Source organism: Coprinopsis cinerea (genome assembly GCF_000182895.1).
Source record: "Coprinopsis cinerea okayama7#130 chromosome 11 map unlocalized cont3.11, whole genome shotgun sequence".
In the NCBI taxonomy this organism is placed as follows: Eukaryota; Fungi; Basidiomycota; class Agaricomycetes; order Agaricales; family Psathyrellaceae; genus Coprinopsis; species Coprinopsis cinerea.
In genome coordinates, this window is record NW_003307534.1 from 1019176 (window position 1) to 1034601 (window position 15426).

The following is a 15426-nucleotide window of genomic DNA, read 5'->3' on the forward strand; positions in this document are numbered from 1 at the left end:
ATCCAAGATTTGAGAACGCGATGTACAATCTATCATCCCAATTCAGTTAACAGGTCTCCTATGCGCTGAAATTGAATTTCAAAGGTATTGGCTTGAAGTACTTCTACAGTGCTAGAGATACACACGTCTATCAAACCGTCGAGTTCAAGCATAACATCGAAAGCAGCCGACCGACCACAGCCGAACACTGGTCGGCTGCTTTCTGGTCGGTCGGCTGCTTTCGATGTTATGCTTGAACTTGACGGTGTGATAGAAGTAGATCAACGCCGAGCCGGACACGGCGAGCGGTCGCACCCTTTCAGGTTGACCACTGCAACCACCCAGCGAGGCCCGCGCAGAGTTGAAGGGTACTCTGTGCACATCAAGATGGTACAACGAAGCGGGGAATTTACTTGGACGACCCTTTGTTTGGCGGCTCGGTTCTCGAACATCTGGTCTGACACCCTTGAGGGGCAGAATGATCAGAAAGGGCATCTCATCGCCCATGCCAGCCCAGAAGCTCAATTGCGCGCTACCAGGGTCTCCAAATAAACAAGAAATAACAATAAGGGCGCCAGCGCCAGTGCCAGCGAAGAAAAACTAGGTTCACTTCGTGTCAACTTCATGGATGGTGATGGAGGGAGCACAAAACGTACGCGAAGATCTCTGCTACTCAAGCCAGCCCGTGGCATTTTTGATTGAGGTTGGAGGTCCGGGAGTTTGGTAGGCGCTTGCCCAGGGGTAAAGTAATTATAATAATGATAATGGTTCGTGATATAATTCGTGACGTTGTGGCTGCCGGTCGTGACTGTAGTACTTGAGTTGTGGCTGTTGGTCGTCGTGGACGAGTGATCATAGTTAACGTCCGACCTTCCAGCTTCAGACCCCCCGGAACTGTTGATTTGGTGCGGGCGGGGGCCGAACTCGAGGGAAGCAGAAGGGTGAGGTATAGTGCGGTAGAATGGGTTGTTGGACCTGAAGGATTCTAGAAGAGTGTCCTGGTCAGTTCTAGGCTTTTGCTGCGAGTGTAAAACGTACTACGACGAGTCGAATTCGACATGGGTATAAACGGATTGCGGGGTATGTCATTATGTGTATGGTCCGGTTCGGTATCGGTCGAGTAAACGATGTCGAAAAGGCTCAGCGCAGGTTCTACATGAGCGATATCTACAGAAAAGGAGCCCACAGCAGCGCTTCAGAATCAACGGATCCGCACCATTGGCAGGCCCGTGGACGTACTGTTATCCTGTTCATGGATAGGCGGGTCAGGGGGCTTATCTGGTTTCTTCTTCTTTGGCCTCATTGTGTGGAGGGCCTTCCCAAGGTGGGATGGGGACAGGCATCAGTTCGTCAGGCTGTAAAGCCATCAAGAAGGCACCGCTTGCGCACCGAGCAACTTCCGTTGTCAACGATTGATTGGTGGTCCCAGGACAGAGAGGTCGCAGCATTATACTTAGTAGGAGAAGTAGCACCATCAATAGAACATTACTTTAAGTTCACCGCCTATATATGATCTGTTATCCATCTTGGGAGGTAAGCCACATAAACTACCTCTGAATTCATTATGTATCTTACCTGACCATTTGGTCGACTTTGCCATCCCACAACGGCTAGATCCCAAGTTGCTCCCTTAAATATAGGCGTTCCTTCAATTCGACCTCCGTCTTGAACGCGAATCCCCTTTCCCGTTCATGGAAGACACGAGAACGAAGAAGGGGAAAGAGTACCGCTGGTAAGTGGGACTCGACTTCGACACCAGCATCCTGTCGGCCGAGAGTGGCGGCCTCTTCCCCAGAATGGCGATCCCAATATGAATCCAATGTCTTTACCTTCATTTTCTTTCTCTTCTTTCTTTTTTCGGCGAGAGCCGTGGAGGCCCCGCACTCACAGCCATCAGAGCTCTTGTCTTTCAAGTGGTCCTCTAGCAACGTCCTGAAGGCTCTAGTTTGGTCGATGATCTCGTCTGCCTCCAGCGTCGAGTCCACTGCGAAATCTTCGAGTCGAAGAGGCCGGAGGATGACGTGGAGCGAGACGGAGAGGAGGTGGGGGAAGGTGTAGGTGTGCGAACAGAGACAAGGGGGATGTTTGTGACTGGAAACGGGGGAGGTCGAGGGCTCGGATAAGCTGCATTCGAAGCCACCCAGGAGCTTGTCTAGTATGCTCCAATTGGAAGATAGTCGCAGTTCGTGGAGAGAACCGTGCAGGTTCATCGTGAGGTCGAGGGTCGTAAGGGAAGTGAACAAGAGTAGAAGTGGCGGATCGTGTGCTAGGCTTAAAACATGGTCCCAGTCATTCTGCGATGCCGAAATCGCTTGGACAGCGTCCTGCGGGCCACTTGGCCCAGAATCCGGAATGGTACCCTGTGGTAGCAAAGCCTCCCAGCCGACCTGAGCAGGCCTTGGCCAACCATATAGAAGTGTGGACTTGCTGTCGCATAGCCCAACATACTGTCGGACGAATGTGGCAGGGTCGGAGATGTCGACGTAGTGGTACGTTATTAAAGAGAGATGCTTGATGTGAGGGTACGAGGACTGGTTGATGTAGGCCAGAGGAAGGGGCAGAAACTCGAAATTATCGTCTTCGGCAACGCAATCCACTACCAGCCCAAGTTGAGTCAGAGCTTGGTCATCGTTTCAAGTAAGGAGACGGAGATACCATCAATCGTCAATGTTTCTAGCCTTTGAGAAGCGGCGAGAAGGCGTGCACAAATAATGTATTGATCTTCAGTATGAATTTGGATGTCTAGATCGGAGAGATGGGCAAAGCTGATGGCAAAAGGCGAGGCGAAGAACATATCGAGTGCCGGTTGATAGTATCTTCTAAGGCGGAGGATATGTAGATGATGTGGCTCTTCGAAATCACTTCGAATGAAATCGCTGTTAGTCGGGTACCGGAGGTCAGTACCAAGGTTGGGTCCAACTGACTGGAACTCACTCGAATTGTCTATATGTCTCAGGATCGTAAGTGATTCCCACATCTAGTGACAGTTCCCTCCAGTCCTTCAGTCGGGCCAGGGATGCAAAAGGGAAGCCGAGTACACTGAGGTGAACCCGTCGCGACTGGAGGATCTGGCTCCAGAGGGTTCGTCGAAGGAACCCAGGAATCTCCTTCCAGACACCAACATCCTTCGCGACCAGGCTAACATCCTGCACAGAATCGAAAAACAATATGACGCCAGCGAGGGGGTACACTATGGTGCTTTCGTAGCTATCCAGAGTCGTACTCCAATTGACCACGAGTTTACGTGTATAGGATGCCAGAGCAGGCGTCCGCTCGAAGATTTCACGAAGCTTGTGATATGCTTGTTTTCGGTGACGAGACCGAATGCTGGGAAGAAAGGGGAGGGGAATGTCGATTGTGTGGAAGATGTAAGGGCGGGTGTGTGGTAGAAAATGCCTCCAGGCCAGCGAGCATGCTTTCAGGTCCCGGAGCGGGTTCCTTTCCCAAGGTCCTTTGCCAAACTTTGAGACATAGAATATGACGAGCGAGATTAGTTCTGCGGGCAGTGATGACAGCGAAGGCATAAGAAGCAGAAAACAAAACGGACGCGCTTTCTCCCTGATTTGGGGGTGTTTGCACTAACGACGGGAGCTATAGTATTGAAGTCAACTTCATGAAAACTATGTTCAAGATACTGTATTTCAAAGGACGATTAGGATAATGGGTTGTTCTCTAGGTATCTACATACTAGTACAAGGTGTCAGCAGTCTGATCACCGATAAAAGAACCCACGAATTATACTGTTACAATAGTTCAGTTTAAACCGTAGGTAATGGTATCTCGCTTATGAAGGTCGTTTACTCCTCCCAGTCCGCGAAAAGCCAGTTAAGGATACCGGCGAGGCGCAACCCACCTTGGGCCATCAGCTTCTCTACGATCATCTCTCGTTCGAGGGGGCCCATATAACTTGGGACATCCAAGTCAGGAAGTGAAGGTCGAGGAGATGGATTGCCGCGGTGGGGTGGTCGAGAGTACTCGGTGAATTCTTCAGACAGGAGAAGATCGTCGTGGTCGTGATCATGCTCATCGTCTATGGAAGGTACGTGATGTGAGTGTGGTCCATGAGGCTGTGGAGGATTGAACGTACCAGAATCGAATGATTCAGTCAATTCAATATCTGCAGGCCAGATGTAGTCACAGTTGAGTGTGTGGATAGGAGCGGTCCATGCATAGGGGCAGATGAGAGGACCATCTGGGTCAATAGGGGTAGGCTCCTTGAGGCCGAACGCAGCTTGACTGTCATCCAAGGCAATTATGGAGCTCTGGAAGGCAGGGACAGTATTGTTGAGCGGACAAAGTCCCCAAGTGTCGATTTCGGAATATCGCTCCTCGCCATCTTCTCCTTGGTGGGTAGAAGGCACACCCCACTTTCCTCGGACACCCTCCCACATGATGCGACGAATGAGCGCGTCGTAAATTGTGCCCCTCAAAGCCGATTCGATCTGAGCGGAGGATGGTGGGATGTACCCCGGGTAATCATCCTCCTCCAAGATAAGCTGGGCGAGGTCGACTGGCCCTCGAAGGGAGAAGTAGGGTGAGGAAAGCGATGGCTCGGAAAGTAACGAAAGGTCGGGAAGAGGGCGAGTATAGTTTCGGGGGACAGTGCGAATGAGCTTCGTGGGGATCATTGTGTCCCAGGCCGAGTGGAGGTCTAAGGTAGAGGGTTAAGAGAGATATCGTTGGGATATACGACCGAGACTCACTGGTTGTTCGGGTGCCGAAGTGAATCTTGATTCCATTTCCTCCGCGAGCCCGACCAGTCAAATGGAGAGGCTGGTGCATGTCGCCAACGAAGTGAACAAGGAACTTGAACGCTTCCTCCTGCAAGGGACCGGGGACAGGCAGCTGCTTCACCCGCTTTCCAGGCACTTGGCTACGCGAGCCATAAGGAGGGACATAAGAGGTCACTGGTGAGACTAAACTGAACTCGTTCTCGTCGACACCACCCCACTCGGCGAGGATACGCGTTACGTTCTTGGTCGCGTCGAGAACATTGATTGAGCGAGTTCCGGCCCATCCCTTTGGTCCTAAGTCAGGCTGTCAGAAAAGGAATGCACTTGAGACGTGGCAGGGTGAATGTACCTGGAAACTCGCAGCGCTCTCGCGGAAAGTCGTCGACAGCACCAACGTAGTGCATTGCAGCGCTCCAACGGATCTTCATCTTCTCCTTGTCTGCCCAGGTTGCGATACTGGATAGGTGACATTTGGCGCGGAGAGACGAGGTATCGTCCGAGGCGTCTAGATTAGTCCGGTGAGTCCAAGAGCCACCCGAACATTACGAGTGGCGTACCGACGTCGATATCGAGCAACGCGCAGATCGTAGGCAACACTGAAGGGTGCAAGTGAATTTGCGCTATCGTGGCGACGATTTCATGACCTGGTGCGTAGTTAGAGGCATTGTCTATGAGATTCGGAGCAGTTGTTCACGTACCTGCAGCCCCCCAGGCTTGCGCCGTTGGCAACCATCCGGACAGCGCGACAAGCCCGCTCAGTGTAGCGAGTTGCAGGGACTGAGAGCGCATGGTGGTGGTAGAAAGAAGAGAAGACGCTCTAAGCTGCGTCGTTAAAGGTCTATATAGGCCGACTTGGGTCTTCTAGTTGTCCTGGTAGCGAGGGATATAGTAGAATAAGGCGGTGGTCGAAAGACAATGAAAGGAGGCTTTAAATGGATAGCGGACCTCGGAGCTTTTCCCCTTCGGGAGACGCGTTTCCGCATTTGGACTCCTTGCCCCTGTGGCCGGAGCCGCGCTGGAGAGGCATACTGTAATGAACGCAGATGAGGGGGTTATATATCTATACTCCACAACACTCGTTGTGGATCCACATGTAACGCCTATGTCAGAAACTTAGGTTCGAGGCTCTGATTTTATGATGCAAAAGACATCCAATCATGTTCAAGCCTGGATTACGAATCAGACTCAGGACATGGGCGGAGGAGTCCATATATACGATACAGAAAGGGTAATAGCCGTGAGGGATATACAAGGAGGCTGACTTTGCTAGCGTTGAGAGGGGCACCAGGCGCTATCTATATATAATACATGAAGCTCGACAGCGCGAGTAAGGTGAAAGGAGTAGACGAGCTAGCTTACTTTTAACGGAATGACGGTGAGCCTCCTTGTAAGTGCTGTAGGGCTACTAGTGAGGGTCGGGGTGGAGTCTGGTTACCGTAAGGGAAACGAATTGAGGTATACTGGAATTTCAAGGCCGGCCTAAATCAACTGTAAGCGCATTGGCGGGACATCGGATATTGGGATTTACTAAGATTTACCTTGCACATGCTCCAGACAATATTGGGGAAATTCGAAGGTCAAGGCGAGATGGCCGAGCGGTCTAAGGCGCCAGAATCAGGATCTGGTCCGAAAGGGCGTGGGTTCGAATCCCACTCTCGTCAAACTTTTTGCTCGATTTAATTCTCCCTCATGATCAGTCGTTGCATTTCAAGTCTTTTGGCATCTGTCGCAGACTATTGCTCAACAGTGCTTAACCACCTTCGCCTGGGCGAAGGTGGGAGGGTACGCGAGTGGTCGATAGAACACAACACCGTTAAACGAGATAATTAGAGTAGTACTACAAGTAAAGTCCGCCTAGGGCACACCGCCCGATAGGACTATAATATGACTTTCATTCATTCATTCATTCATTGCTCAACAGTCGACCCTGTTCATTGCATTTCCGGGAGGCAGAGAGATGCAAGCCTGCAGCAGTTTGTACCTTTCCGTGCGGAGGTCACGGTGGCGCACGCCTATGGGTCCAATTCAGAGCGAGATGGTGATTGAGAAGCTGCTCAGTCAGGGAAGGTTGCTCTGGCGGGCACCTTCAACTGCTAGTTCGCCGAGTCGGAGGAATGAAGAAAGAATAGTAAGTACTAAAATACCAGCCGTCAGTTTGACTAATTGCTTTCGTATTATGTTGGTTTCGCCTAGTCTCGTGTACAAGACTCGATTCCTTGGAGAAGATAATCGTTCTAGGTTTCGCCACATATCATATAAATACCTATATTCTCATAAGACAGCGTGCATCCAATATATCCTCCACTACAGCCTTTGCAGAGCCTCTTCCAATCTCCTCAACACTTCCCTATTCTCTTCCTCAGTTCCGACAGTGATCCTCAGACCACCATCACAACCCAGCTCGTTCCCTCTATACCTCACCACGACTCCCATCTCCTCCGCCAACGCCTTGTAAACCTTATTCGCCCTCTCGCTCGAAGGCTTCAAGGGTGCCCCAGACGTAGTCGGCCTCTCCAAAATCCTGACCAAGATGAAATTGGCGTCGTTTGAACCGATGATCTCGCCAACGCCCAATGGTCCCTCGCCATTCTTGAGCGTGGCTGATTTTGCGAGGTCTTCGAGACCTTTGATGAGTGTTGTCCTGTTTCGTTTGAGTATCTGGACGTTCTTGCGCCAGAGATCGAGCGAAGCGGGTGAGAGGGCCTGTTCGGCGAGGTGAGCTGTTGGGAGGGAGACGTTGTAAGGTGCCTTGGTGTTGGATAGGACCTGGACGATGGGAGGTTGGGCGAGTGCGATTCCGAGTCTGCGAGGAACTTGAAATCAGCCACAGGGAGCTCTGGATACGCGAATAACTCACCGGATGCCGGCCAACCCGAAGCTCTTGCTCAAAGTCTGAGTGACTACCACGTTCGAATATTTCTCCACAAGGCTTGCTCCACTCTTCTTCCATTGTTCCTTCTCATCCTCGTTCTCGTCGCCGACGAAATCGATATAAGCTTCGTCGATGATGGCGACACCCTTGAACTCTTCCCATTCCAATAACTCTTTGATCGAGTCTAAATCCAGCAAGGTTCCTGTCGGGTTTCCGGGAGAGCACAGGAAAAGCAGTTTGATGGTGTTTCCGAGGACGCTTTGTTCGTGGAGGATAGCGGCTTTAATTGCAGGGACGTCGAGGCTGAATCGTCCAGTCTTTCCACCTTCTCCGAATGCCTCTCCAGAAGCTGGCGGTGTAACGCGGAGAGGTACCTTGACAGAAGCAACGTCGTTTACTTGCGCACATACGCCGTACATGCCATAGGTAGGCGGGGTAGTCAAGATCTTGTCCAATTTCTCGCCTACAGATCGTCAGCCAACGTGTCACCCACTTAATAGGGTGGGCAGCGTACCTTCAACACCCGGCTTAACGAACACTCGAATCAAAAGGTCCAGGACCTCGTCCGATCCAACACCCAAGAAGACATAATCAGTCGAGGGCAAGAATCTCAGTTCCGCGATTCTTTGCTTGATAGGGACGTGAGTCGGGGAGGGGTATCGGTGCAAGGGTAGGGTCAGGGTCTTATTCAATGCTTCTGCCAACTCCCCATTCGTGTTCTTTCCCGAATCTAAACTCGTTTCTGAAGGGATGATAGCATGGCCGAGAGCGTTCTCGTTTGCATCAAGGAGGATACCCTCGGAGTAGTCGTCTCTTGCACATCTATAGGGGTGCAAGGCAAGGATGTTGGGTCGGATAGCGGATTCTAGGGAGAAGTGATTGGGGTATGCGCGTGGTTGGTTTGGTGGGAGACCGTGGATCGGCATTGTGACTTAGACTGGCGATCGGGTTTGGGGAGAATTGACTAAACTCAGTTCATCAGAATGGACTTTAAGAATTAGATAGTGTAGTGAAAATACCTAGTCAGATAAGGTTCCTTTGAAGGGAGACTCAAGTGATGAGAGGATGGGGAAGGAACGCAGGAGGCAATGGCTTTTAACGCCGCAAAATTGGAACGAGTCACGATCAGATTGGCGCCGAGTGCATCAGGTTTGCGGCCGATAAGATTAGACAAGGCTACATACAGCTCGTGCCAGTGCGCATCACGGCCGAAGCTCCTTGAGGGTAGCACCGGGCTAGGCAATGAGCATGAGCGATCTATGTTCTATGAGATAGAATAGCAGGCTAGGATCAAGTTCACGCTCTGGTTTCCTCTCCATGGGTGACGGGCAATCCAATTCCAAGGGTGTTACCACAGTCAAGCCAGGAAGAACAGCCAACTCAGAGGCGAGATGGCCGAGCGGTCTAAGGCGCCAGACTAAGGATCAGCCTGCATTGGCAGGCAAGGTATCTGGTCCGAAAGGGCGTGGGTTCGAATCCCACTCTCGTCAATACTTTTTGCAACCTCACATTTTGCCAGACCAAAGATTGTAGGGTCCCAGCTAACGGAAGGGAACTTACAGTACGAAGTTTAATTTTTTTGAGGAAATTCGTTCAGTCATCTTATTTAGCAACTCTCAAGTATTGGTGAACCATTCATCCCTTTACTTATTAAACTTATTACTTATTAAACTTATTACTTATTAAACTTATTACTTATTAAACTTACCCTCCAATTTCGTTTGTACGTGTTTGTTCGTCTATCTCATGGCGAGGGTACCACCCTGGCAAGGTTCCCTTGCCATTCCTGTCTCTTATATATACAGATTTTTCTTATTGTTATCACGAACAATACACTCCATTTTCTCACCATGATTTTGCTGGTCTTCCTTCGACGAGTTGGTCTTATCAAGGCGTAACGATGGACTGCCTTTAATCGACGGTCCTATCGAACATCACCAGGATACCGCATTTCAAACAATAGGCTGGTTTCCTATAAATACAGTAGACCTGGCTCCTCGAAGGAGCATCTGCAGATACCCGCCTACTTCCTTCTACCGAAGGACTTATTCTGGACAATGAAAACCCAGTTCCTTTTGCTATTCCTGTCTGATAATTAAATTACCTTTCTCATGTAGACCTTGATGCTTGCACCATTCGGCCTTTCATACTACATGCTCAACTCGTCGACTCACGCCATTTTCAGATCCACATTTTCAAATCTCCTTTCAAACCTCACAAAGCAGTCCGTTGGAGCGAGCCTCTTGCAATCGTATTCCCGATTTAACCACACCTGATACTGTTGCGAAGATCTGTACATTGCCGTACTCCCGAGCCAATCCTCACACGCATACAAACTTCATGCTTGCGACCTGGAGCCGGAGCGAAGCGAGGCATGTCTTGTTCCATTGCAAGATTTGCTATCGGTCTAGAATACGGCTACTCACGAGCCCAGCACGACGTCCCAGACGCGAATACACTGGTCATCTCCAGCTGTCGCGAGTAGCGTCTCATACCCTTTGCGCGGACACCACGATATGGCGTTAATATCATGAACTCCATGTGCATCCGCATAGGAAGCAACTAGTTTGTGTTCCACGCCAACAGCGACCTTGGCAGGTTCCTACATCGAAATCCGTGAGTCAGGGAGAAAGCAGAGATCGAAGTAACGACCAACCGTTATGCCCCAAACGCGTATAACTCCGTCACTTCCTGCAGCAGCAAGAAGACCGAGATTGACATTGCCGTCTGCGTCCTTCTGAGATCCAGGTTTCGACGTCCAGGTAACGGAATAAACACTCCTCTCTCCGGCTTCTATTTCTGCGACTTGAATCCATCGTCCCTGGCCTGAGCTGCTGGCTTGAACGGAGGGCGGTTTGACTTTGAGGACTCGTTTGGCGTCTGCGCCGTCCCCCGTGGAGTTGGTATCGACGTACGCCCAGATCCGAACCGTCTGGTCATCGGAAGCTGAGGCCAGGTATCGGCCGTCTGGGCTCCACGCGAGCGACCAGACGGTGGAGGTGTGGCCTTGGAGGGTGGTAAAGCAGTACCAATCATCGGATGGGTCGTCTATGTACAGCTTGATCGTATCGTCATATGAGGCCGAGGCTAGGATCTAACCCATGATTAGATAGGGAGCTTGCGAGAAACAGATGTACTCACCTCTTCCTGGGGGTGCCATGCAACGCATTTCACGTCCTGACTGTGTTCCAGGAGCACGCCCATACATTCAAATTCTGCATCTGGCTGGACTGAAAGCGCATGTCAATCACGGATCTATTCCCAAGGAGGTGTATTCACCTTCCCAGACCCACACGGATTTATCTCTACTGCAGCTGGCGAGAAGGGTACCAGTGCACGAGTAGGCAACCGATTTGCACTCGGTCTCGTGTCCCTCGAGCGTCCCAACACATTCCCAATCCGCAGTCGGGTTCAATCTTCCTTCACCTTCGTCATCATCCTCGTCATCGTCTCTCTCCTGTTCCCAGATCCCTACATTGGAATCGAACGAGGCAGTAGCGAGCGTTTGGCCAGACGGGGACCAGGCAACCGCTCGGACGGTCTTCATGTGTTCAGTATGAATTGTAGTGGCTGGTTTGAACGTCGTAGAGGACACATCTCCAGAGGTGGATGCACTGTAGGAGTACATCCTGACCGTCTTATCTGCCGAGCATGATGCTAACAGCGAATGCTTTGGATTCCATGCAAGGTTCCATGCACGATCGGTGTGTCCTGGTGAAGATAAGGGTCGGTTAATGCCTGGTTATCGGAAATAAACGCGAAAGACCTTCTAACACTGCGACAGGGACGATTTTGCAGCTTGTTTCGACGTCCATGGTGGTGGTATCGGAAAGAGATGTGGTCATCCTAGGCCGCGATCACGAATTGTAATCTTATCGCACTCAGTGCGAACATTCCGATCGCTAAGCGTGAGGGGTACAAAAAGCTAATTAACCAATGAATGCTGTAGGACGGGAACCACTAGTTATCTATCCGCCTGCAAGAAAAAGCAATGTAATTTCCAAGCGAGAAAAAAAGTATTGACGAGAGTGGGATTCGAACCCACGCCCTTTCGGACCAGATACCTTGCCTGCCAATGCAGGCTGGTCCTTAGTCTGGCGCCTTAGACCGCTCGGCCATCTCGCCAGATATTCACCCCTCCAGAGTTTGCCCCACGTTTCCCACCCCGTCGCAGCCCTACTTGATCAGCGTCGCGGTCATCGCGCCTCTTGGACATTGACCACCACAACGTTTGCGAAATGACGAACCCAAACGACAGGCGACTTGCCTTCAAGTTACCGCCAACAAAGCTTTCACAAGAGGCACGGAGAGCCAAGGTAAGCGGCTAGAATTTACCGAAATTCACTGGTACTGATCAGTCCAAGGCTCTGGAGGAACAGAAACGCGTAGGGATCTTGCGTTCTTCTACTCGGACAAGGATGTTGACTCCTTGAGTAGAGGAGAGCTCAGAGATTTGACTCTTCACGACAATTGGATCTCTTCGCAAACCTTAATATCAACGACGATTCCGATTCCGATGATGAGATTCTAGGGGAGGGAGAAACTAAAACCGTTGCTGCACCCTCAGCAGTAGGACCCTATGTCGCGATGCTCAAAGCCGGAGACCCCGCAGACAACCCTTTAAACTTTTCGGAATCGCCTGTCCCGCCTGTCGAAGCAGCACCTGATGTTGGGCCACCCACAGAAAAGAAGAAGCGCCGCAGGAGGAACAAGAAGAGGAACAACAATTACAACAAACCCTCGAAATGGGCCGACCAATGCATGTACGCGGAGCTTCTCGAGATGACGGCCGACGAGCATTTGTGGGCATCGGGTCAAGATGGTCTTCCCCAAGATCTGGAGACGGGATGGGTAGCAGTGGCGCCTGTCCCGGTTGGCAAGAGATGTCTGGTCGTAACACATCAATCACCAGGACTTGGAGGTGTGGGTGAGTTCAATTTATTGTATATGTAATTGGTGGCTAATATCGAACGACAGTCCCGAATACAACCCTTCGGTCCCGGCTTCTTGGGAAGTCGCTCATTCCGCGCTTTCCATCTCCTCTCCCTGCCCTTACCGTTCTGGATTGCATCTTAGACGCTAACTGGAGAGATAACGGTATCATTCATGTTCTGGACGTGATTCGATGGAAAGGACAAGATGTAGGAGATTGCGAAGCGCCGTTTAGGTTAGTTTCTGTTTCGTCCTGTCCAACATAACTCTAAACTGTTCTTATGATCATGTCAGGTTCTGGTGGAGAGACACAAGGCTGGCTGAAATCTCACGGACATTGCCTCCAACCGTGAAGTTCCTTTCCAAAAAGCCGAAACACGGAACCGCAACGGACTCAAGCCAGTCGAATCGTTACCAATTTCCTCATCCCACCTATTTTTTGCCCATACCATATCACACGGACACATCGCTGTTGTCGCTCCAAAACCAGGTCATCCCGGCTGCCCTCTCCACAAGAACTGTAACTGTCGATGCTCCGTTATCTATCCAGCCCCTGCATGAACACGCAGGCCGTGATCATGAATTCAACTTCAGCATGGATGTGGAGGGACCCCCAAACAGCTCACCGGCTTCAAGTTTCACCTTTGCCCCATCGTCGGCCTCGTCCGTCACACTGTCCCCGGCACCTGCGTTAATTCAATCTGACGGAATGCTTCTCTATGTCGCCGAAGCCAGCTACGAGCCAGGGACAAGCCCATTGAGTAGCTGGGTGCCCATATCAAGTGTTCAGGGAGACATGGACACGGACAGTTCATCTACAACTGATAGTCCCCTGGAACTATTCCAAAAGTGCGTACATCATGATTGTCGACTTCCCCATGACCATCCCTGACAAATCTACAGGCTGGTCAAGAGGAGATTAGATCGCGGGTCATGTCCACCCAATCTGAACGTTGAAGCGCAAGATCCAGGGGCTGATATTTCGATGGACCTGTGACCGGTTATGGGAATTCCACATTGTTCATTTATCTCAGTCGTTCCTTATGGCGGCACCAAGGCCTATTTTCATCCTTTCGAGTGCGTCTCAGATGTCTTAGAACCCCGTTTCGGAGTCGGAGTCGCCGTCTATGATGTTGGGGTTCTCACCATCCCGGTCTGCCCCCTGGCGCCCTTGCTGTTATCTGATTCTTGCAGCGGTACATTCGAAGTTGCTTCGGTTATATCAATATCGGTGACCAAACATGTATCCAGATATTTCACGAGGCCCGATTCGGCGCCTCATGTCCCTCAGGCGCTCAAAATACGACCACCCTTCTGGTGATCGGTAATGCTTTGCACCGTTGCATATGGAACCATCTTTGAAATACGGTAGTGCTGACAACCACATCGGACTGCTTGATGATAACTTGCATCATTGAAAGATGGTCAGGACTTTAAAAGACTCCTTGAAACACCCACTTCGACACGGGATCCTGGTTCTAACCTTGGACTCACGGCGATCTAAGGAAAAAGTGACAAACACAAGTCCTTGAAAATCGCATAAAGCATCCCTGGCCCAGCCCCCCTTGCCCATTCCGACTCGGAACCCTAGAGTGAACGCCAAGTTTGCGAACTCGGGGCGAGGAGGAATGCGCATATAATTAGTGGGCCACCGCTGCATAACGCAGGTATCTGTCAGCGGGGTCCCCCTCTGTTTTTCCGCCCTCGAACGCCCTCCTTGACCAATCCTTTTACTCACGACCAAAATTCTCGGTGTGTCTGCGGGGTAACTCGAAGCTCGCCCATACTCCCCCTATATTTCCGCCTGCTTCCCATCGGCACTCCGGGCAATCGAAGAAACCCAAATTTTCGATTCTCCGAATTTCAAGGAGATGAACCACCGTGACAGTTTCAGTCAACACCCCGAGCCCAGCTCATGTTCACGCACAGTGGGCCCTTCCTCGCCTCGTTCGACGACAGAAAATGACCTCGCAAGGTCTGTCGCCGGGATCTCACGGCAGCTCTTGGAGACCTTTGCCTTTTCTCGGGTGGACCAACCCGTGGGCGACGTCGCTCACATGCGTGAATATCTACTGGCGAAATTTCCAGATCCTATTGAACGGCCTTTGGTAAATGTTTACGACAACGCCACAAACAACCATGTGTGTTGACGCTCAGCTTTTGTACACAGCAATCTAACGAACGGTCGGGACTTGTGAACGGGAAGGGAAGGGAGCGTAGGGATGAGAAGGAATGGGTCTTGGCGGAGTACAAGGGGGCAATCTATGGGAAGCAGTGTCTAGAGTCGCAGGAAGTTATCCTGGAGTATTTGCTGGGCAAATGTTTGGAGCAGTGCCGCATGTGCCTGGAGGAATTGAGGGAGACGAGGAATGCCTCCCGGACGGCGGACGAGTCGATGGCGTATGTGTTACGGTATGGCAAGTCGAGAGGTGTGGATGTGGACGCGCCGGCCGTGAACGCGGAGAGTGCGATGATGTTCAAGAGGGTGCGGCAGGATCTTCACGAACTCGCGGAAGAGTTGAAGGAACTCGACGATTCAAGAAAAATTGCCGCCCAGTTCTTAAGGAATCCAGGGTCGGTCTTGCCGCTAACATAGCATCAGTGGGACGTATAACAGGGGAAGAACGTCGAATGGAATTAGACTAGCATACTGTATTATGCGTATTACTTACATTACTCTAAACATCATAAACGATCACGATGACTCTTTTTCATACTCGGATCGTGCACACCAAATACGCAGAACTCAGAACTTGCAAGGTTCTCTACTGCTAAACTCTTAACACGAATGGTTCTCTGGTCGGGCGCCTATTCAATGTATTCATCACGCAGACCCTCATGCCAAACCACCTAGTACTCCATAACACCCAGGCAAGATGGCCGATGGAACCACATGGATTATTACAAGGG

At 50.9% G+C, this 15426-nt stretch overlaps 7 protein-coding genes and 3 non-coding genes across 10 annotated transcripts; 4 read left to right on the top strand and 6 right to left on the bottom strand.

Annotated features, from left to right (window-relative positions):
* Positions 1-144: 144 nt before the first annotated feature.
* Positions 145-1282, bottom strand: CC1G_05312 (hypothetical protein; the record flags this gene model as incomplete). Its single annotated transcript, XM_001840374.2, has 4 exons — positions 145-579; positions 636-964; positions 1018-1146; positions 1219-1282. 4 exons carry the CDS (start codon positions 1280-1282, stop codon positions 145-147), a joined length of 957 nt encoding a protein of 318 aa, XP_001840426.2.
* A 307-nt stretch (positions 1283-1589) lies between these two features.
* CC1G_15701 (hypothetical protein) lies at positions 1590-3503 on the bottom strand (the record flags this gene model as incomplete). The annotated part of the gene is made up of 3 exons (XM_002910226.1): positions 1590-2575; positions 2635-2855; positions 2914-3503. 3 exons carry the CDS (start codon positions 3501-3503, stop codon positions 1590-1592), a joined length of 1797 nt encoding a protein of 598 aa, XP_002910272.1.
* A 102-nt stretch (positions 3504-3605) lies between these two features.
* Positions 3606-5501, bottom strand: CC1G_05313 (hypothetical protein; the record flags this gene model as incomplete). The annotated part of the gene is made up of 6 exons (XM_001840375.2): positions 3606-4009; positions 4067-4630; positions 4683-5006; positions 5062-5217; positions 5270-5356; positions 5411-5501. The coding sequence occupies 6 exons, from the start codon at positions 5499-5501 to the stop codon at positions 3777-3779; spliced, it is 1455 nt and encodes a 484-aa protein (XP_001840427.1). The 3' UTR covers positions 3606-3776.
* Positions 5502-6293: 792 nt separating this feature from the next.
* CC1G_20239 lies at positions 6294-6373 on the top strand. The gene has a single exon. It is a non-coding gene; the product is annotated as a tRNA-Leu (tRNA).
* A 643-nt stretch (positions 6374-7016) lies between these two features.
* CC1G_05314 (histidinol-phosphate transaminase) lies at positions 7017-8510 on the bottom strand (the record flags this gene model as incomplete). The annotated part of the gene is made up of 3 exons (XM_001840376.1): positions 7017-7515; positions 7570-8047; positions 8099-8510. The coding sequence occupies 3 exons, from the start codon at positions 8508-8510 to the stop codon at positions 7017-7019; spliced, it is 1389 nt and encodes a 462-aa protein (XP_001840428.1).
* Positions 8511-8969: 459 nt separating this feature from the next.
* Positions 8970-9074, top strand: CC1G_20240. The gene has a single exon. It is a non-coding gene; the product is annotated as a tRNA-Leu (tRNA).
* A 619-nt stretch (positions 9075-9693) lies between these two features.
* CC1G_05316 (CIAO1) lies at positions 9694-11212 on the bottom strand (the record flags this gene model as incomplete). Its single annotated transcript, XM_001840378.2, has 6 exons — positions 9694-9733; positions 9759-9875; positions 10011-10186; positions 10241-10678; positions 10726-10814; positions 10864-11212. 6 exons carry the CDS (start codon positions 11210-11212, stop codon positions 9694-9696), a joined length of 1209 nt encoding a protein of 402 aa, XP_001840430.2.
* Positions 11213-11604: 392 nt separating this feature from the next.
* Positions 11605-11709, bottom strand: CC1G_20241. Its single transcript has one exon. It is a non-coding gene; the product is annotated as a tRNA-Leu (tRNA).
* Positions 11710-11822: 113 nt separating this feature from the next.
* On the top strand, positions 11823-13513 carry CC1G_05317 (hypothetical protein; the record flags this gene model as incomplete). Its single annotated transcript, XM_001840379.2, has 6 exons — positions 11823-11900; positions 11949-11969; positions 12022-12511; positions 12562-12751; positions 12811-13365; positions 13420-13513. The coding sequence occupies 6 exons, from the start codon at positions 11823-11825 to the stop codon at positions 13511-13513; spliced, it is 1428 nt and encodes a 475-aa protein (XP_001840431.2).
* A 1060-nt stretch (positions 13514-14573) lies between these two features.
* CC1G_05318 (hypothetical protein) lies at positions 14574-15112 on the top strand (the record flags this gene model as incomplete). The annotated part of the gene is made up of 2 exons (XM_001840380.2): positions 14574-14624; positions 14687-15112. 2 exons carry the CDS (start codon positions 14574-14576, stop codon positions 15110-15112), a joined length of 477 nt encoding a protein of 158 aa, XP_001840432.2.
* Between the last annotated feature and the right edge of the window lie 314 nt (positions 15113-15426).